General features: G+C 47.1%; 1 protein-coding gene across 1 annotated transcript; it reads right to left on the reverse strand.

Moving 5' to 3' along the window:
- Positions 1 to 2,668: 2,668 nt before the first annotated feature.
- On the reverse strand, positions 2,669 to 16,752 carry Grp (gastrin releasing peptide). The gene is made up of 3 exons (XM_048419662.3): positions 16,252 to 16,752; positions 10,075 to 10,301; positions 2,669 to 3,020 (listed from the first exon to the last, which is right to left on the reverse strand). Exons 1-3 carry the CDS (start codon positions 16,394 to 16,396, stop codon positions 2,967 to 2,969), a joined length of 426 nt encoding a protein of 141 aa, XP_048275619.1. The 5' UTR covers positions 16,397 to 16,752; the 3' UTR covers positions 2,669 to 2,966.
- Positions 16,753 to 18,336: the final 1,584 nt, after the last annotated feature.

An 18,336-nucleotide genomic window follows, 5' to 3' on the forward strand; every position in this document is an offset into this window, starting at 1 on the left:
CATGAGTTGCTCAGTCTGCTTTCTTATAGAACCCAGGACCACCAGCCCAGAGATGGCACCTCCCACCATGATCTGGGCTCTCCCACAGTTATCACTAATTGAGAAAATGCCTTACAGACAGATCTCATGGAGGCATTTCCTCAACTGAGGCTCCTTCCTCTCTGATGACTCTAGCTTGGGTCAAGTTGACACACAAAAGCAGCCCGTGAAGAAGGAAACTGGGGTAAGTGGAGAGATATTTTAACTGGTTCTTATTTAAGTGGATTTAAGCAGAAGACACCAGCTGGAGAGGCGAGGAACTGCGGATATGGGGTGGGGGAGCAGAGTCCATGGCTGTGGACCTCCTGCGAGCAGCCCAGGTGGAAGGAGTGAACAGGCAGTCCCCACACTGGGCTTGGATTATTCCCCATCCTTCCGAGCTGGGTCAAAATGCTCTGTGACATCCCCAGTGAACCGAAGGGGGCCGATTTGAGGTTGCCATCTGTACCACGCTTGCTACCTGAGCAGCCTATTTGGCGTTAAGAACTGTGAATCCAAGTGAAGATGGACCGATTACCCAGAGCTATCCACTTTATAGCACTTGACAAACCTGAGGCTGCTTTTGTTTTCTTGCCATTGGGATGTATCCTCTTGGTCACCCTGTTTTGTGGGGATTTCTCAGTGCTGTCTCTTGTTAGACACAATCACCTTGCTGTGTACACAGCCGATGGGTGTGCTGTAGACAGCTGTCCTGTCGTGTGTGACCCCACCCCACCCCACCCTACCCTTTTCCAGAACTCTAGACTGGAGCCTAGTAGGTCTTCAGGTCTTCAGCCTAAGAGAGTGCAAAAACCAAGTAGAAAATCTTGACCACATCTTTGGCTTAACCTTTTCCTGTTTGGTAGAATCCTGTGATTTTAATGCCACAGTTTCAAAGCAGAAGCCTGAAAACTACACTTCCCAGCTGCCCTTACAGCTAGATACAGTCATGTACTCAGGAGCTCACCAAGCGGACACATTCAGTTATGACTGATTTATGGGTGAGCTCCAGTGGGAGAGGCCTTCAGGGCTCCATGTGTGTCAGACAGTTAATGAGAGGCAGTGCCTACTGGTTGGGAGGAGCCTAACTCCCAAATAATGGCATGTGACCTTTCAGGGAGCTTGACATTAAGGGGTCCTGCAACGGAGAGCAGAGTTGAGAAACTGCTCTTATGTCTTTGCCAGAGCCCAGGAAGAAAAGGGACTTCTGCCAACACAGGATGTTCATCTGCTCTCGGGAGACCCTAGCAAGCAAGTGGTAATCTCCCTGGGGTTATTCCACCATTGGCTCCTTGTCTGCCTACAATGCCGCTGTTAGGGAAGGCCTCGCCAGGGTCTCTGCGTGAGTCTTTTCTTCTTCCTGTTGGAAGGCAGGGCCTTCTACGTTTACCCTCTTTTATTTGTAGTATGAGGTTTTAGCTGACACAATTCATGATCAAGCTTATTTGTTTAGTTCAGTTTCAATGGTTGTCGGGGGGAGCGTGTGTTTGAGTGTGTGAGTGTACACTCAGAGGCCAAAGGAGGATACCGAGTGCCCTACTCTGCCATGCTCTGCCTTGTTCCCTTGAGACAGCATCTCTCGCTGAACTTGGAGCTAGGCTGGCAGCCAGCAAGGCCCAACAATCCTCCTGGTCCCGTCCCCCACAGTGATGAGGTTACAGAGTGGGCACAGTCACTCCTAGCTTCTTATGTGGGCACTGTGTCCAAAACTCAGGTATTTGTGCTTGTGCAAGAAGCACCCATAATTACCCACTGAGCGTGTCCCCAACCCTGGGAGGTTCTTGTGACAGAGGCCCCAAAGAGTCCAAAGGCAGAGGGTGGGGAGCCTAAAGCAGTCAAGCCCCAGGGAAGATGTTTCTTGCAGCTCTCAGTTTGGAATCAACAAGGTTTTTAAAGACGCTAGAACACATCAGCTCCGTAATGTTTTGCTGATGGAACAGGAGCGAGATAAATCTTTTTAAGGTTGCAAATGCAGTTTTTCCTAAACGAAGAAAGTCTGAGCCATATGGCAACAAGTTTCAAAATCTGTTCATGTGCAAATGTCATGATAAAAATGGGGCCGGGGAGTGTTCATGGACAGCCAGGCCACATTCTTCGAAAACAGGAGGGAAGTCTCCTGAATTCATCTTCTCGTTTTGTGGGGAACCTGAGTGGATCCGGCCTGGTGGACCCCTACTCCTCTCGAAAACAAAAACAAAAACAGTATTGCTTGCTACATACGCTGAAAGAAGGTTTAAGATGGAGTGATACAGAAAACATGTTTGGGTTCCATTTCTATCTACCACATGACCTTGGGAAAGTCACCTGACCTCTGTGATGTTTTGTCTCCTCATCTGTTAAAGGAAGATGAGCATTTCAGCTCCTGGGACCACCCCAAGGAACATATCATGACATCAGCCAACACACTGAATTGCACATAGTAAGGACTAAAGATAAGGGAATCACTAAGGGATGGAGAAGGCCAGCTTTCATCTCCAGCCCAGCTCATCTGCTAGAACTCACTAAGCGGCCGTCAGAGGTGACAGCTGGTGATTTCTCCTACCTTAATCAGTGAGCACGAGAGTATATGGTCAAGGTGTGTTTTGAGTTCTACCATACTAACTTTTCATTTGGAGCTGAAATAGGAGGACAAGTTGCCCTTTGGGCCATGTGATTAATTAAGCTTTTATTGTGAATGGTAGCAGATTGGAGCCCCGAATCCAATCAACAAAAAGCCTAGCTGGAAAAAGCATTCATTGGAAAGCTTTCTCGGCAGTTGTTCACAGAAACAAGTTCAAACCAGAAGCTGCTGCTTGAAAATCATGAGTTTAGTCGCGGTTGAAAGATACAAGAATCGTTAAGTAAATTGCACAAAGAAAATCCGGTTGATGGTAGAATTGATGTTTGCAGAGTGCAGTCTCTGAAGGGTTTTGTTTTGCTCCTTGGAAGCCGTCCTTGTCTCTGTCCCTTCAGCTGGAGGTTCCTTCCTTCCCCTTGAGAAGCTGGAGCAGAGAATCCACCAACTTCAAAAAATATATTAGAAATAGTTATATACACACATGAATGATGGGGAAGTCCACTGGTACCCATTCCCGGCAGACCATCAGCATCACTTGGTAGAAAGGCAATTCTTGGGTCAACTCCCAAATCTTCTAACTTGGGAATTCTGGTGAGGAACCCTGTGCTCCACCTGCACAAGTTTTCTAGGGGATTCTGAATGCAGTGTTAGAGAAGCACCCACCCGTACTTCTGAGAGTAAACTCCTCCCACCACCTCGGAACTGCACACTTGGGGGTCCTCAGGTTGTGCCTGCTGGCTGGCTGAACTTTCCTGATCTAATTCCTCGGGTGTGTTTGGACCATTGTTGAAAGTTAAAGGTTTTATTTATTACTAAAATAGAGCTAGGGAAATAGGCAGGGGGACTGTGGAATGCTACTCTCCCCACCACACACACACACACACACACTGAGCACTAGTTTCGGAATCTACAAACTGAAGCAGGACAGGATAACAGTGTGGGCAGCTCAGGAGGAGGAGTTTATCTGGGTCTCCACCCAAATTCTAAATTTATTGCCATTTGCTTGCTGTGGCTTCTGCTCAATTTCACAGAGAATAAAGGAAAAATAGTTACAGGTTTTTAAAAACTTTATTCCCCTTCAGCAAGTTTTACCCAAAGAGATGAGAAGCTGGATCTTATTATTTTTTTTAACCCAGACAAGAGTTTATTAATCTTCCCAAGACTCTCAGGCAATTTAGTCCCCCTGCTTCCAGACTGGCCACTGGTTTCTAATAAGGGAAGTGCTGCTATTCTTAGGCAAATGGTACCTACTCTGCTGTGTGCTGCTGATGTTAATGAGCCCTGGGCTGGGGATGGATTCCCATACAAGCCAATTAGCTTTGCCTTCCTCCTGCAGACCCAAGACTGCAACCACCTGACGGCCAGCCTTTAGATTCCACCATCTCTCCTGCCAAAGGACTGCCAAGGGCTATAAAAGGAGCCAGCTGAGGATGAGGAGGAAGCCCCACCCCATTCCCACATCCCTCAAAAGGCCGAATTGAAAGTTTTAGCTCAGCTCAAGGTAGAGAAGGGAGTAGAAAGGAAAAGGGGAAAGAAAAACTGAGTACTCGGAGGACCAGGATCTTGCAGACAGAGATGCTGGGGGGCGGGGGGAGAGGCTCCCTCCTCCTGCACAGAGGTTGTTGGGGTCATTGGAGGATTATCATTTATTGTTGATTTATGTTGCTCTCTATGTGGAACTCCTTTGGGAATTGCTCTAGCTTCCTTTCTGTTACTAGGATCAAATATCCTGCGTGTGATGGCTAATTTTGGTTGTCAAGTGGTGCGGGAGAATTATCTGTATTCTGTCAATCATATTTTAATAAAACGCTGATTGGCCAGACAGGCAGTATAGGCGGGAAAGCCAGACAGGAAGTAGGGGTGGAGCAAAGAGCCTGGGAGTATTCTGGGAAAACAGGAAGCTTCCTCAGCGACTCCTGTGCAGACCACCGAAGAGACATCATGTACCCTGCCCAGCTGAGAAAGGTACGGAGTCATGTGCTAACGTAGATAAGGATAATGGGGTAACATAAGTTATAAGAGCTAATAAGTAGCCTGACCAAATGGGCCAATCAGTTTATAACCTTATGGAGTCTTGTGTGTGATTTTTCTTTGTTGCTTGCCGGCTATTGGGGTACTGGGTGGGACAGAAACCCCAACAAGCCAGCCCTCATGTTACAGTCAAGAGTGACACATCCCGGAGTGGACCCTCAGTTGAGGAATTGCCTTTATCCGAATGACCTCTGGGCATGTGGGGGGAAGAGTGAGGGCAAACCTACACACCCATTTCCTTCCTGATCAGCATCTCGCAGTTCATCCCCAATCTCCGTGTTCATGTCCACAAATAAAAGGAAAAAGCCCAAGACTGCAAAGAGCGGTGGCCAAGGTCTACATTACAGAGAAAATCTTCACTGATTATCAGAACATTCCACAATCATGGCCAAGATTATGAGTTAAGCCCCGGATCTGATATGAACCCTGTCTCATGCTGTAGAATCCTTGGGGGTAGAATTCCATTGTTTTCAGGAAAGCATTAAAGAATCGGGGAAAGAAGAATGGGTAAAAGAATGATGAACAAGCTGGGCAGAGGAAGCACACAGCTTCAATCCCAGCACTCAGAAGGCAGAGACAAGGGGATCTCTGTGAGTTCAAGGCCAGCCTGATCTACAGAGTGAGTTCCAGGACAGGCTCCAAAGCAACAGAAAGAAAGCAAGCGGAACATTAGTTGGAACTTGCCTGGCCTTTCTTGCTAGCAAAGCTCTGGGGCCTGTCTGCTCTGATCCAGGAGTCTCTGTCAGTGCACATTCCCACACACCGCTCTGAATTAAGTAAGTATCTTTGCCATCAAAATATAGGAAATTCTCAGTTTCTAACTACAGCTCTGGGCGAGTTGGCAATGGGACTCGGTGTTTTATGGCTGCCGTGAGAGAAGAGAGCATGTGTGAAGAGTTTTTAATTTTAAGGAGATACCTTCAGCTTCTGAAAGCTCCTGCAGCTAATTCTGCTGGTTCTCAGCTAGGTTATTAAGCCTCCCTCTGACCCTGGGAGATAGATGGATTTCTAATAGACCAGGTCTCTCGGCACTCTTTCTTTTTGAATAAGATAATTATGAAATGGTTTCAGTTTTTCACAACAACATATTTTCATTGAGGCAAAATGTCCAAAGCAAGAGAAACAATAAGCTGGTTGCTTCCGGTGAAGACTAAACTCACTGCTAAATTTGTTTTCCATGGTTCTGGGAAATGTATCCAAGAGAATAGGGCTGGTGTGTGTGTGCTAGCTAATTATTCAACATGAAGTAGAATTAAACGGGATGGGGTTTTGGACTTGGGGAAAGGAAAACAGCACATAAAAAGATAGATTAGAGCTCCAGTGTGGGTCTCTGTCTCTATCTCCATCCATCGCCAGATGAAGGTTCTATGGTGATATGCAACATATTCATCAGTGTGGCTATGGGAGTGTGCCAGTTTAGGCACCCTCTCCTCTGCTGCTCAAGGACCTAGCTGGGGACATCCCCTTGGACACCTGGGAACCCCTCTAGAGCCAAGTCTCTTGCCAACCCTAAAATGACTCTCTTAATTTAGCTATCTTCCTCCCTGCTCCCATATCGACCCTTCCTCCATCTCAACCATCCCATTCTCCCAAGCTCTCCCCAGTCCTCCCCTTCTCCCTTCTCTCTCCCTATCTCCCCTTACCCCCACCCCACCCCCATGCTCCCAACTTTTGCCCGGTGATCTTGTCTACTTCCAATATCCAGGAGGATAAATATATGTTTTTCATTGAGTTCACCTTCTTATTTATCTTCTCTAGCATCACGAACTATAGGCTCAATGTCCTTTGTTTATGGCTATAATCCATTAGTGAGTGAATACATACCATATCCATCTTTTTGGGTCTGAGTTATCTCACCCAGTAAAGTGTTTTCTATTTCCATCCATTTGCATGCAAAATTCAAGATGTCATTGTTTTTTTTTACCACTGAGTAGAACTCTAATGTGTATATGTGCCACACCTTCGTTATCCATTCTTCAGTTGGGGGCACCTAGGTTGTTTCCAGATTCTGGCTATTGAGCTCCCAAGGTCCAGATGAAGAGCAGAAGGAGGGAGAACATGAGCAAGAAAGTCAGGACCACAAGGGGTGCATCCACCCACTGAGACAGTGTGACTGATCTAATGGGAGCTCACCAAGGCCAGCTGGACTGGGACTGATGGAGCATGTGATCAAATTGGACTCTCTGAATGTGGCTGACAATGAGGGCTGACTGAGAAGCCAATGATAATGGCACTGGGTTTTGACTCTACTGCATGTGCTGGCTTTTTGGGAGCCTAGTCTATTTGGATGCACACCTTCCTAGACCTGGATGGAGGTGGGGAGGACCTTGGACTTCCCACAGGGCAGGGCACCCTGACTTCTCTTCAGGGAGGGGAGAGTGGAAGGGGGGAGTGGGAGGGAAATGGGAGGAGGTGGAAATTTTTAATAAATAAATAAGTAAATACATTCTAAAAAGATAGATCAGAAAGCAAGGCCTGGCTAAGTAAAAGATGACCTGTAGTGTTGGGAGCAGTAGCAGCCACTTCCCGTGACTGCCCCCTCCATCCTTCCAATAATATGGCCACACGGAGACCTCAGCAAAGCTATTCTTTCGTAATTCCTTAAAGCTTTGAGTATTCTGCTGAATATGGGACATTGAGGGGCCCCCGAGAAAGGAATTGAATTTTTAAGGAGTTTGATGATTGGCAGAGCCAAGTTCAGGGGACAAGGCAATCCCAGCTGGATGCTGCTGTTTGCTCAGGAAAGGGAAGCACTGTTGGAACTGGAGAGATAGCTCAGCAGTTAAAAACATGGGGTTTGAATCCCAGCACCCATAGGGATGCTTTCAACCATCTGTAACCCCAGTTCCAGGGGATCCAACACCCTCTTCCGACCTGCAAGGCCAGGCACACACGTGGTGTACAAGGCATATGGACAGGCAGAACACCCAGACACCTAAAATATAAATATACCTTTAATTTCTAAAGAAAATTAAGCATTGGAGAAGAATGGCATAGTGTGTGTCGAGGGGGTTTTATGAATGACTCATGAGGGTATACATATTTTGATGCATGTAGAAATTTATCTTTAAGGGTTTTAAGGCTTTTGTAAGGTTTGTATTCTTCAAATAAATGAGAACCACACAGTTATTAAATGTCTGCTCCAGGAAAACAGTTGACCAAGAAGAAGCGTGGCCAGGTAGGGGCTGAGAGTCAGTTACAAGTTCCCAGCATCCTCTCAGCAACTGGGCCTTTCACAAACAAGGAAACTGACAGCCTACCACCTTCAAGCCCATTACTAGAGAGTGACTCGGAGCTTTATGCAACATTGGTACTGATCTCTTTATGGGTTGATTTAATCTAGATTTTTTTTCCCTTTTGAATAAAAGCTACCAAAGGTGCTCTCTCTCTCTCTCTCTCTCTCTCTCTCTCTCTCTCTCTCTCTCTCTCTCTGTGTGTGTGTGTGTGTGTGTGTGTGTGTGTCTTATGTAACAAAAGAGATTTTTCTTTGCATTTAATATCGAAACTCCCCCAATGGATGGGAGGGAAGTGAAACAGAAAAAGGACCTCCCCCGAAAAGGCTAGCCCTGAGCCTCTGGAAACGGTCATCAAAGAGCTAACCACCATGACAGAGGGAAGCAGGGCGATCTCTGAGCTCTGTGAGTGACAAGCAAGTATTATCCGCTTCCAGGCACAGAGAAAAGCAAGGCCTCCTTCTCCATCCTGCATCCCATGTGTTAAGACTAGTGGGTACCATTTCCTGGGAGAGGACCGGCAGGGCAATTCCGTCCCAAGCAGATGGGAGTCAGGCTATTGCTCTTGTGTTATCACTGAAAAGTGGTCTGATTCCAGCTCCTCGCCCTCAAAATTCAGGCGCTGAGGCTCTACTTAGGAACATATTCTTAGCATGTACGAAACGCTGGATTCATTTCTAACATCAGAAAAATATAGATAAATAGAATTCCTGAGAATGTGTTGTCAAAGGAGGTAATTACTTACCCTAGTAGCTGGATTACAGTGTACGGGTTTGGTCACACTGAGTGAAGACCCCAAGAAGGAACCCACTGGACCTGAGTTGTAGGCCATTGTTAGTTGCCAGACGTAGTCCTGAGAACTGAACTTGTGTCCTTTGCGAGAGCTGTATGGCCTCTTAATCACTGAGCCATCTCTCTACCCTCACATTACTATTTTTAAGGAAGAAAATACTGACTTTATAGTTTCAAAGTCTTCCTCTGTCTATCATGGGAGGGCGGGCAGAGCCCCAGGAGGCCAGGAAGTAGAGAAAGGATGCCCCACCTCTTATTAATTATGTTTAACTTCTACTGTATATGTGTTAGAAATTGATGATGCTTACCTCATTTTCAGCTGCCTTGCTTCCCATAAAATCCAGCCTCACTTACATGCTATCTCTGTATCTAAGCACCACCAAGCTAGTGTTATTATATACCAATAAAGCAGTTGGCTTCAGATATACTCCCTGAGTTTTGAATATTAGAATAATTCAAATTATTCAATCTTGAAATAAAAAGGAAAAATACAGCTTTGTATATAAACAAGAACTCTCTTCTCCGAAAAGAAATCATCTGCCAGTAGGGCCTTTCTCTAGTGCATATCAAAAATGAACATATCTATAAACCCACAAGAATTTATTCAAGTACTGTGTGTTGGCTCACTATCAAAATATCCTGGCAAGAAGTAGGGGCGGTGGTATACGCCTGTAATCCTAAACACTTGGGAGGCTGAGGCAGGATAGTCTCTAGTTAGAGGCCAGCCTGGGCTACAGATAAACAAAAATTCTCATGAAAACCATAATCATTGCTTCAAAGAAACATAATTACTAATAAAAATTCCTAAACTGGACTTTGGACCTTAGTTTTTTCTCTTAGAAGAAAAAACTATTCTATCAAAGGAAAGGATAGCATAACAATTGCGTAATAGTTTGCTTACCCTTAGCACACACAGGTGCTGGCTTAGACTAGCAACATAAAGAAGTCCCACCATGGTTAATTACATTGGCAACTTGACTGGATCTAGAATCACCCAGCAGATATACTTCTGGGTGTATCTGTAAGGCTGTTCCCCCGCCCCAAAAAATCAAAACAACAACAACAACAACAAAAGCTTCACAGGTGGGAAGACCCATACTGAGTGTGGCTGGCATCACCCAAGGGCTGGGGTCCTGGATGAACAGAAGGAGGAGGAGAAAATGAGCAGAGCGCCCCATCTATCTCTCTGTGACACACACACGGCAGCCACCTCGCAGCCCTGCCATCACACTTTCTCCACTCTGATGGACTGTACCCCCCGGACCACGAGCCACAGCAAACCCAGTTTTCTCCAATTGCTTTGGGTCAGGGTACTTTGTAAAACGATGGGAAAGGTAACCAGTGTACGTAATAGGCAGTTTCTGTTCCCCTGATCGGATCCCCCCACCCCCAACTCTCTCCCTAAATACCTCCCACCCCACGTCTGAAGTGTGTTTGTTTCACCTTTGCATTTTGAACATCATTCGAGTAGCTGCCATCCTCGGAAATCCAATTAGGCTGGTGCTGGGGTGACAGATGGCTTCTGTTTCCCAAGGCTTCTAGGAGACCCAGCAAATTCCTTGCAGTTTCTTCCCAGCGGATGTATTCCCTCAGCTGCTCCTTCAGGCCGTCTCCCTCAGACACATACAGGGACGGGGACTCATCCGTGCTCTTTTTCCCCATTAAGTGTCCTATAGAAACAGAACAAACTCAGGATGCCACAAATTCAACCAACGGGAATGAAGGAAGGAGCGACTGAAATGGACGCCGGTCGAGTGCGTTCTGCTTCCTGGTAAAGGCAGAATAAAGAATATTATTTTGCTATTAGGAGTTGGTCTATACACAGCACACAGACTTTATGTTCTGTTTAAAACATGCTGTAGACTGAACAAAATTCAGAGCTGTGTGTGACTCAGGAGCCCTGGATTTGGCTCCAGCACCTCTACTGACTAGTGGGGTGACCTCAGACAAGGGCTATAGCACCCAGCCTCCAGTGTTATCAACAATGAAAGGAACAGGGCAGGCCAAATCACATCTAAACAGCTCCCAAATGTAGAGTCCTATCAATTCTGTGTGTCCAGCTGAAAGGCAGAATCCTGACGTCTCCCACCACCAATTTCAAGTTTCTGCTGGAAATGAAAGTCTTGATGTGTTTCTTTGTATGTTTTTTTTTAATGTTGCCTTTCTCTTATCTGTAATACAATTGTACCAAAGGAATCTTTCATTTAAACTTTCTCTGAGTTTTAGCTGAAATTGAATCCAGAAAACTCCCACTTGGAAGTGATGGTGGGTTAAGAGTGTAATGAAAAGCAAGTCAGAAAGCAAGTTCTGACAGATGTTCAGCAGCCGCATTAGTTTGAAGGCTTCTTTTGGGGCCCCGAGAGTCTCAGTAGTTCTAGGCACATGTGCCGGCCTTATAAATTAATTAATTAGCTAATCCTATGAAGGAGGCCAAAGTACTAAAAATAGGGATATTCACACATTTAAGAAGTGGGCAATCAATCCCAGGTCTGCACATATTTTTTTACATTTATTTAGTGTGTGTGTCTTTGTGTGTGTATGTGTGTGTGTGAGAGAGAGAGAGAGACAGAGACAGAGACAGACAGAGAGACAGAGAGAACAATGTGTATGTGAAAGTCAGAGGAATTTGTGGAAGCTGTTTCTCTACTTCTACAATGTGGGTTCCAGGTCTTGAACTCAGCTGCTCTAACTTGTGGCAAGTGCAAACCCCAAATCCACAAATTTTTGGTTTGTTTGTTCGTTCATTTGTTTGTTTGTTTTTGAGGCAGAGTCTCACCACGTAGTCCCAGCCGGCCTCAAACTCACTCGGATCTGCCTCCCTCTGCCTACTGGGGTCTGAGATGAAGAGGTGCAACCCCCGCACCCAGTCAGGGCTGAGCACTTAACACTCTCATCCTTTAAATGAACACACGTGACATTTCTCCGCTCCCATTTTCTCTGACACCGCGCTTTATTCTATTACCAAGCCTTTGGTGCTTTTGATTTAAAGTGTCCAGAAAAATAAAAGTCTCGTGGTTGCAGCACTAACTGGCCTTAGGCGCTGTCCAGGGAAACATTGCGGGAATAAAGCTTGAATGATTGCCCACAACTTAAAATGGAAAGAGACTGTGCAGTGCCTCTGCCCTCCTTCGTTATGCCTGTCATTTGAGCTGCAATTGGCGGTTTGCGGAACGCTTGTGCATGGGTAATTTTCATTTGATTGGCACCATAGTGGGGTGGTGAAATGAGACTTGTTGAAACCTTTGAGACATAAGCAAAGAATCTAGGCTTATAACAAGGCTAAAAAGTTCATCTCGAACACGGGAAACTGCTTTTGAAGTGTCTTTTACCTTCCCAGCAGAGCATCGTCCTGGGATCTGCAAAGAAAAATGTGGCTTATGAATAGCTAGCGTCCTAAGGAGCAAGGATCATCTATCAGTATATCATGATATCGTGTAAATTGAAAAAAAAAAATAGTTCTGTTAGTCTTAGGCAGTCTTCAAATGAGATTTTGAGAGAGCAAGGATCGTATCTCAGTGTATCATGATATCGTGTGAATTGAAAAAAATTAATTCTGTTACTATTAGGCAGTCTTCCAGCCTTCAAATGAGATTTTTGAGTGAGTACTTGCTGCTCAGGCGACTCCACGCTGCTTGAAGAGCTTGTTAGGGACACTATCCCAAATGAAGGATGAGACTCTTACATCGGTCCAGTCATCTGCTGGGTCAGCCCAGTGCCCAGCTGCCCACTAAATAGCCATCCATTTGGCCCGCATGGTGATCACATTGCACAACTTCCTAGGAAGCTGCTGTGTCATCAGCTTTAGTTACACGGAGGAAATTGAATCACGATGGCTAGAAGACAGCACTCGAACCCCAAGGCTCGCAGTAATTACCTCAGTCACTCTCGGAATCTCCGATTGCCCGTCATCTAGTTAGGACGTCAAGAATGAGGAAAGAGTCATTGCCGATAAAGCAGCGGGGTGATGGGGATCGTTTTATGGAGACTTTCCCTTTGCTGTGCTGGAATACATTTGTGGACTTTTCTCTAATGGGGAAATAGAGCCACTGCCCGTCTTATTATTGACCTAACGTAGATCCTGATGACAGCAGACTGAAAGTCAGCGCCCACCTGCTGGCGATGCGCGGCTCAGCTGCCCTCTTCTCAACACACGCACACCGGTTAGTACAGGAAGTGCGCCATCTATAGCATCCTAGGGAAGCACACATTCCCTGGGTCCTATTTCATAGTCCGCTCCTGTCAACCAAATCATCATCTCCATGGCAACATGGACAAGATACCCACTTCCACTTCATCTCCTATCATCATCTGTCACACATCCCTATCAAAATAACGGAGGTCTCAATATAGAGAAAAGACGGGTATTTAAAAAAAACAATAATAATAAAGCTTTGCTCTGAATGAAAGAAAAAAACAGATGTTGTGCCTTTAAATTGTGTAATATACCACTAAAGGGCAGGTTTGAAATGTAAACTAATTTCTTCAGAGTTGAAACTAGAAAACTCTTCTAATTTGAGAAAATATCATTCAGATATAAAGGATTATGTACTTCCAAGAAATAGTATTTGTGGGGCAGAGGAGACGGCTCAGGGCTAAAGTACTTCCCAGTGCAAGCGAGAGGACCAGAGGGCAGATCCTCAGAACCCGTGTAAATGATGAGCAGGCTTGGCTGCCTGCCAGTAATTCCAGTCTCAGAAGATGGGGGCAAGCTGGATAGTTAGACCAGCCACATCTGACAGCTCTGGATCTGATTAAGGGACCCTGCCCTAATGAATAAGGTAGGAGAGCAATCAAGGATGATTCTAGGCATCCCCCCCATACATATGCAAACATGAACACACCCCAATTCATAACACACACACACACATACACACATACATATATGGAAATAGAAGATGGAAAATAGCCTTTATGAGCGCATATTGTAAATTTCAGTCTTTGGTGTGCCCTGTGGTGAGCGTGAACTCCTCCGCATCCCAACAGTGATGTCACCCAAGTCACCTCCCTGAGTCCTGCTCCACATCAAAGTTAGAGTCAACACTTAGAGCATTTTGGGGGCACACAAAGCATAGTCCCTAGTCTTTGTGTTGACTGTATTTTCACCACACACACAATATGCCCGAGAGCAAGAAGCCCCGCAGAAGTGTGGGCAGTTTCCATGCTTGACTCATTGTCCATCGCTTCCCTCAGCCAGAAAGAGCAACTCCCTGAGAGAGCTGTGTTGACAGTTTCCCTGTGGACAATCCTAGGGCATCACCAAGCCAGAAATGATGGCAAATGCTTGTGACCCCAGAACTCCGAAAGCTGAGGCAGGAGGATCACAAATTCAAGGCTAGGTTGGACTGCGTCGTGAGGCCCTGTCTCGAAAAGGGTAAGTATGGGTGGCATAGCTTAGTGACAGAGCGCTCGCTGGCCTGAGTTCACTCCTAGCATCACCAAAATTCAAACAAAATGGAGCAAAACCAACCCTGAGCGACCTGTCTTCCGGAATTGGAGAGAATGGACCTTGTCTTAGGACATTTTCAAACTAAAGCTAAATCTCACATGGCTGATGTTCTTCCTTCAACAGCGCCTATCCAAAATGCCTTGTGTCTTTTTCTCAAACCCAAACGCGAGGCCTGACTGGGCTCTGTAGCAAGTTGGAGGATAGGCTGGGCACCTTCAGCAAACTTGCCTAAATTTTATAGAACCCCGGAGGAGGCTGGGATTGGCGCTCCGGATAGAGGGCTTGCTTATGTGAGGATGCCCTGCATTCCGTCCCCTACAGTTAAAAAAAAAAATTAAACAGAGAAGAATGCATTTGAAAATAAAATTTTAAATGTTTGTGGGACCACTGTGGGCAGTGACAAAAGGGAAGTACCCTAAATACTCCAGGACAGGGGTGCCCCTAATAACAGTGGGTCAGTTTCAGGTTGGCTTGTACCATAGATATGACACTGGATTCCTACCCCCCTCTGTTGTGCTCCTAGTCCCCAAGGGTTAGATGGTAGATCATGGTCTCTTCTTGTGTGATGATAGAAAAAAAATGATGGAGTTTGGAATATCTGTCTGTTCTCCCTCCCTGCCCACTGACTGGTGGCTGTATCAGACAATGGCCTTTTCATCTCAGCCCTGAGGATCCCTTTCTAAGAATGACCAGCTCTAACTTGGGGTTCTTAGGGACCTCTTCAACGTTCTTCATTCAAGAAATGCAGGTTTCTCTGCTTCTTCCTTTCCAAGCTGCACTCCATTCTCTGTCCAGACTCCTGGAATTCCAGAGGCCCTCAGAGGCCACAAATCCTCTCATCCCTGGGACTTTTAGCGGGACCTCCCAGAACTATAGGATGGCAACCCAGTGCTCTCTGGCCAAACACAACATGGAAGTCCAGAGTCAGAGTTTCCAATCTCATCCCCCCACCCCCAAATCCAGCCTCGTTTTGGCACGTAGAATATGAGACTTGTTTAAGAAATTTCCTCTCTCATACACTGTTCCTACTACTAAGTACCTAACTAGGGGTGAACACACACACTCCTTCAAGCTCTTTAGGGAAAGAACCTGTTTCCCAGGAAATGTAATGTAGTCGCAATTAACTGGAGTGGCTGAAGATAGGAGACCTCGGACTCAGCATTTCATGGAAGCTGTGTTTGCTTGAGGAGGCATAACGCCCCCAGGACGTGCTAGCTGCTGCTGCCCAGTTTCACAAGCACCAGCAGCCTGTGTGCCTCAGAGCAGCCTCAGAGCCCCGACCCAGCCTCGCTCCTCACCTTATTATACAACAGTTCCCTCTACCTAGGCTGAAATGACAAAGACCAAAAGCCTGTGCTTAGAAAACAAGACTTGTTGGCAGAAGTCAGAAAAAAAAAAAAAAGAAAGGGAAGAGGGTAATTTTGCAGGTCTAAGAGATGGCCAAGCGCCTGGGATTTGGGCAGCAGGAGTCAGATAAGCTTGTAGAGCAGTCATGATCTCTGAAATCAGCCAAGGCAGGGAGTGAGGTTGAGGGAAGAAGGGTGGGGGGAGGGGAAAGGCGTAAGGACCAGGGAAAGTGCCTTGCTTCAGAGAGTTGAAGGAGTGAGAAAACTCAGGGGAGTCTTTGAACCCCAAGGTGGGGGACGCTGCACCCAGGTTCCCATACCCCGTGGTTCAGCTTGGTGTAGGACCACAGCCTGAATTCCAGCCCACAGGAACCAGACCACCAAGCTGGACTGGGAGCCGGGATTCACTAGGGGCTCAGGCTTCCTACAAAGTTGTTTGAAAATAGGAGTGAGGCTAGATAAACAATAGGAGGCATTGAGCAGGTGTGGAGGGAAAGTGAGCTGCCAGGCGAGGTTGAGAGGTTTGGGGAGAGGGTTTGAGCTGGCTTGGATGCTCCAGATGCCCCGCGAAAGAGGAATGCTCACAGGTGGGAAACTAGAGGGAAGGGACCTGGGGACCAGTCTGCCACTGGCAAGGGACCTGTCAGGTTTCTCAAAACAAGAGACGGTGGGATGGAGTTTAGGGGAGATCTGGGTGTTTCAGTAGAAGGAAAGGAGCCAAACCAAACTCCCAAGCAAAATGCCCAGTTGGGGAGAGAGGTTCCCTCCAGCTGATGTTCCCTCCCTCTGAAGATAGGAGCTCGGGGATCTCACTCTAGGGACACTTACCCACAGCCCAGTGGCTGCCGCGCGGGTACATCTTGGCCAGGACAGTCCCTCCGCCTGTGCCTGCGGACACTGGAGCAGCTGGTCCCCGGGGCGCCTGGCAGAGGACCAGCGCCAACAGCAAAAGTGGGAGCTCGAAGCCTTTCATGGTCCCGGCGGGAAGTCCTCAGGGCTCTCGGTGAAGCTGAGAGCGCGCTGTCCTAGCGGAGCAGCGACAGGAGGAAAGGAGCGCTGCCACCGCTGCTTCGAGCGCCACTGCTGCAGACTCGACGAGGCCCCGGACTTTATATAAAGGAAGCCTGCGCGGGAGGGGCCGGGGGCTCTTCCACCCGGGACCGGAGCGCACTGACGTCTCCTCATAGCGAGCCGGGCTCCCGGATGCCTGGCTGGTGAACCATCCATCTATGACGAGTAATGAAAGTCTGAGTGTACCTTGACCCATCTCCCTTTCTCTACTAGTCCCATCCGATTAATTTCTGCCATCCTAGACGTCTTCCCCAACACGATATGGTGAACTGCTTTGCTCCTGTCCATCCCCAGCAGCAGTAGCAGCACCAGCCTCGCTTGCTCTGCCAGACACAGAATAAAGCAAGAAGATGCGCTCTGTGTACATAGCTAAGCTAGTTCGATTAAACACTGGCCCTCTGGCAGACATACTGCTTCCAAGAAACGGAGCGTGGAGGGGGACGACGCTGTCCTGCGAATTTCCCTTGCCAGCTCTTAACTCAGTATCCCTTAGCTACTTTCACACATGCGAGGCTTCTGTAGAATTGTTCAGTTTCCCTCTGCCCCTTCTGTTCTCATTTCTGAAGACTGGTCACCCACCCGGCGCAATCCCATCGATGCGGAGGGGACGTGCACCATAGCAATGTGACAATAAATAGAAGCCTGTAGGAAGTCATTGCCCACGGTTTGGCTGCCCGAGCTGATCCTGTGCTTATGCTTGTAATAGGTGAGGCCTGTTACCAAGGACTGGTGAACTGCCTCCCTGCTTGGGGCCTGACTGTTCCCTGTGAACAGGTTGATGAAGTCTCTGGTCTGAGTTTCTGGCAGCATACTATGCTCGGTGCCTTTCTTAAGCGACCACACACAACACATTGCATCGCAGTTTTCTTGGACTGGAAATGTATTTTTGTGCATGTGTCGGGTTCTAAGGAGAAAAATGCTGATTTTAAGATTGTTTTTAGTAGCCAAGGAAATACAGTAATACGAGCCTGAGGGAGAGATCCAAGGGAAAACCAAAAGGAAGAGGAGGGGTGGGGTGGCAGATACACACACACACACACACACACACAGAAAAGAAGATGGGTCTGGACTCCATCTCTCTTGGGTCCTCAGCCTGCGCAGCCCATCCCTAGGCTGGCTGTGAGCAGGCATTGTACCCTGAACATACATAAACTGGCGTCCTCTCAAGCAGCACCGCTGGGACTTGTTGGAGACCTGGTCTTGCTTCCCCATGCACCTGTAGATCACAGGCTGTTCTGCGTGTTTGATGAGTGAACAACTTGTCCAAAAAACACCAGGTCTAGCATCTTCTACACCTGCAGAGGAGCGGCAAGCCCTTTCTCTCCAGATGAAATGCTGGAGGAAGGCCCTTTGTCTGAGAACCTTGTTTGTGTTTTGAATGCTTTTGGGGGAGGGCACTGTGTTCAAGATTATGTAGCCATTAAGAAGAGTGAGGCCTGGATGACTTTTGAAGGTTAGGCCTGATGCTGATTCCAGCTTGCTTCTTTGGCCTCGCAGTTCATGTCTTACCCCACCCCACCCCACCCTGTTCTCACCACTGTGAACTCCACCATGTACGCTGTCCCATGGAGAGCCTCTGAAAACACGAGCCCAACAAGCCTTTTCTCCCCTAAGCTGTGTCAATTGAGTATGTTGATCATAGCCACACAACATTAGCCAATCTGATTATTTTAAATGATGCTTTCCTTACAACACAGAGGGAAAACCGCAGTCCAAACATCGGTGCACAAAAAGAATGGCTCGTCTGTGACTAAGGAAACCTCCAATTTTATGCCTCATGCCTTGGAGCTTTTACTCCCAAGACCCCAGCCCACACTCCTTCTGTCACCTAAAGCTGAGCCA

The sequence above is a fragment of the Myodes glareolus genome, chromosome 13 (genome assembly GCF_982192425.1).
Source record: "Myodes glareolus chromosome 13, mMyoGla1.1, whole genome shotgun sequence".
Taxonomy (NCBI): Eukaryota; Metazoa; Chordata; class Mammalia; order Rodentia; family Cricetidae; genus Myodes; species Myodes glareolus.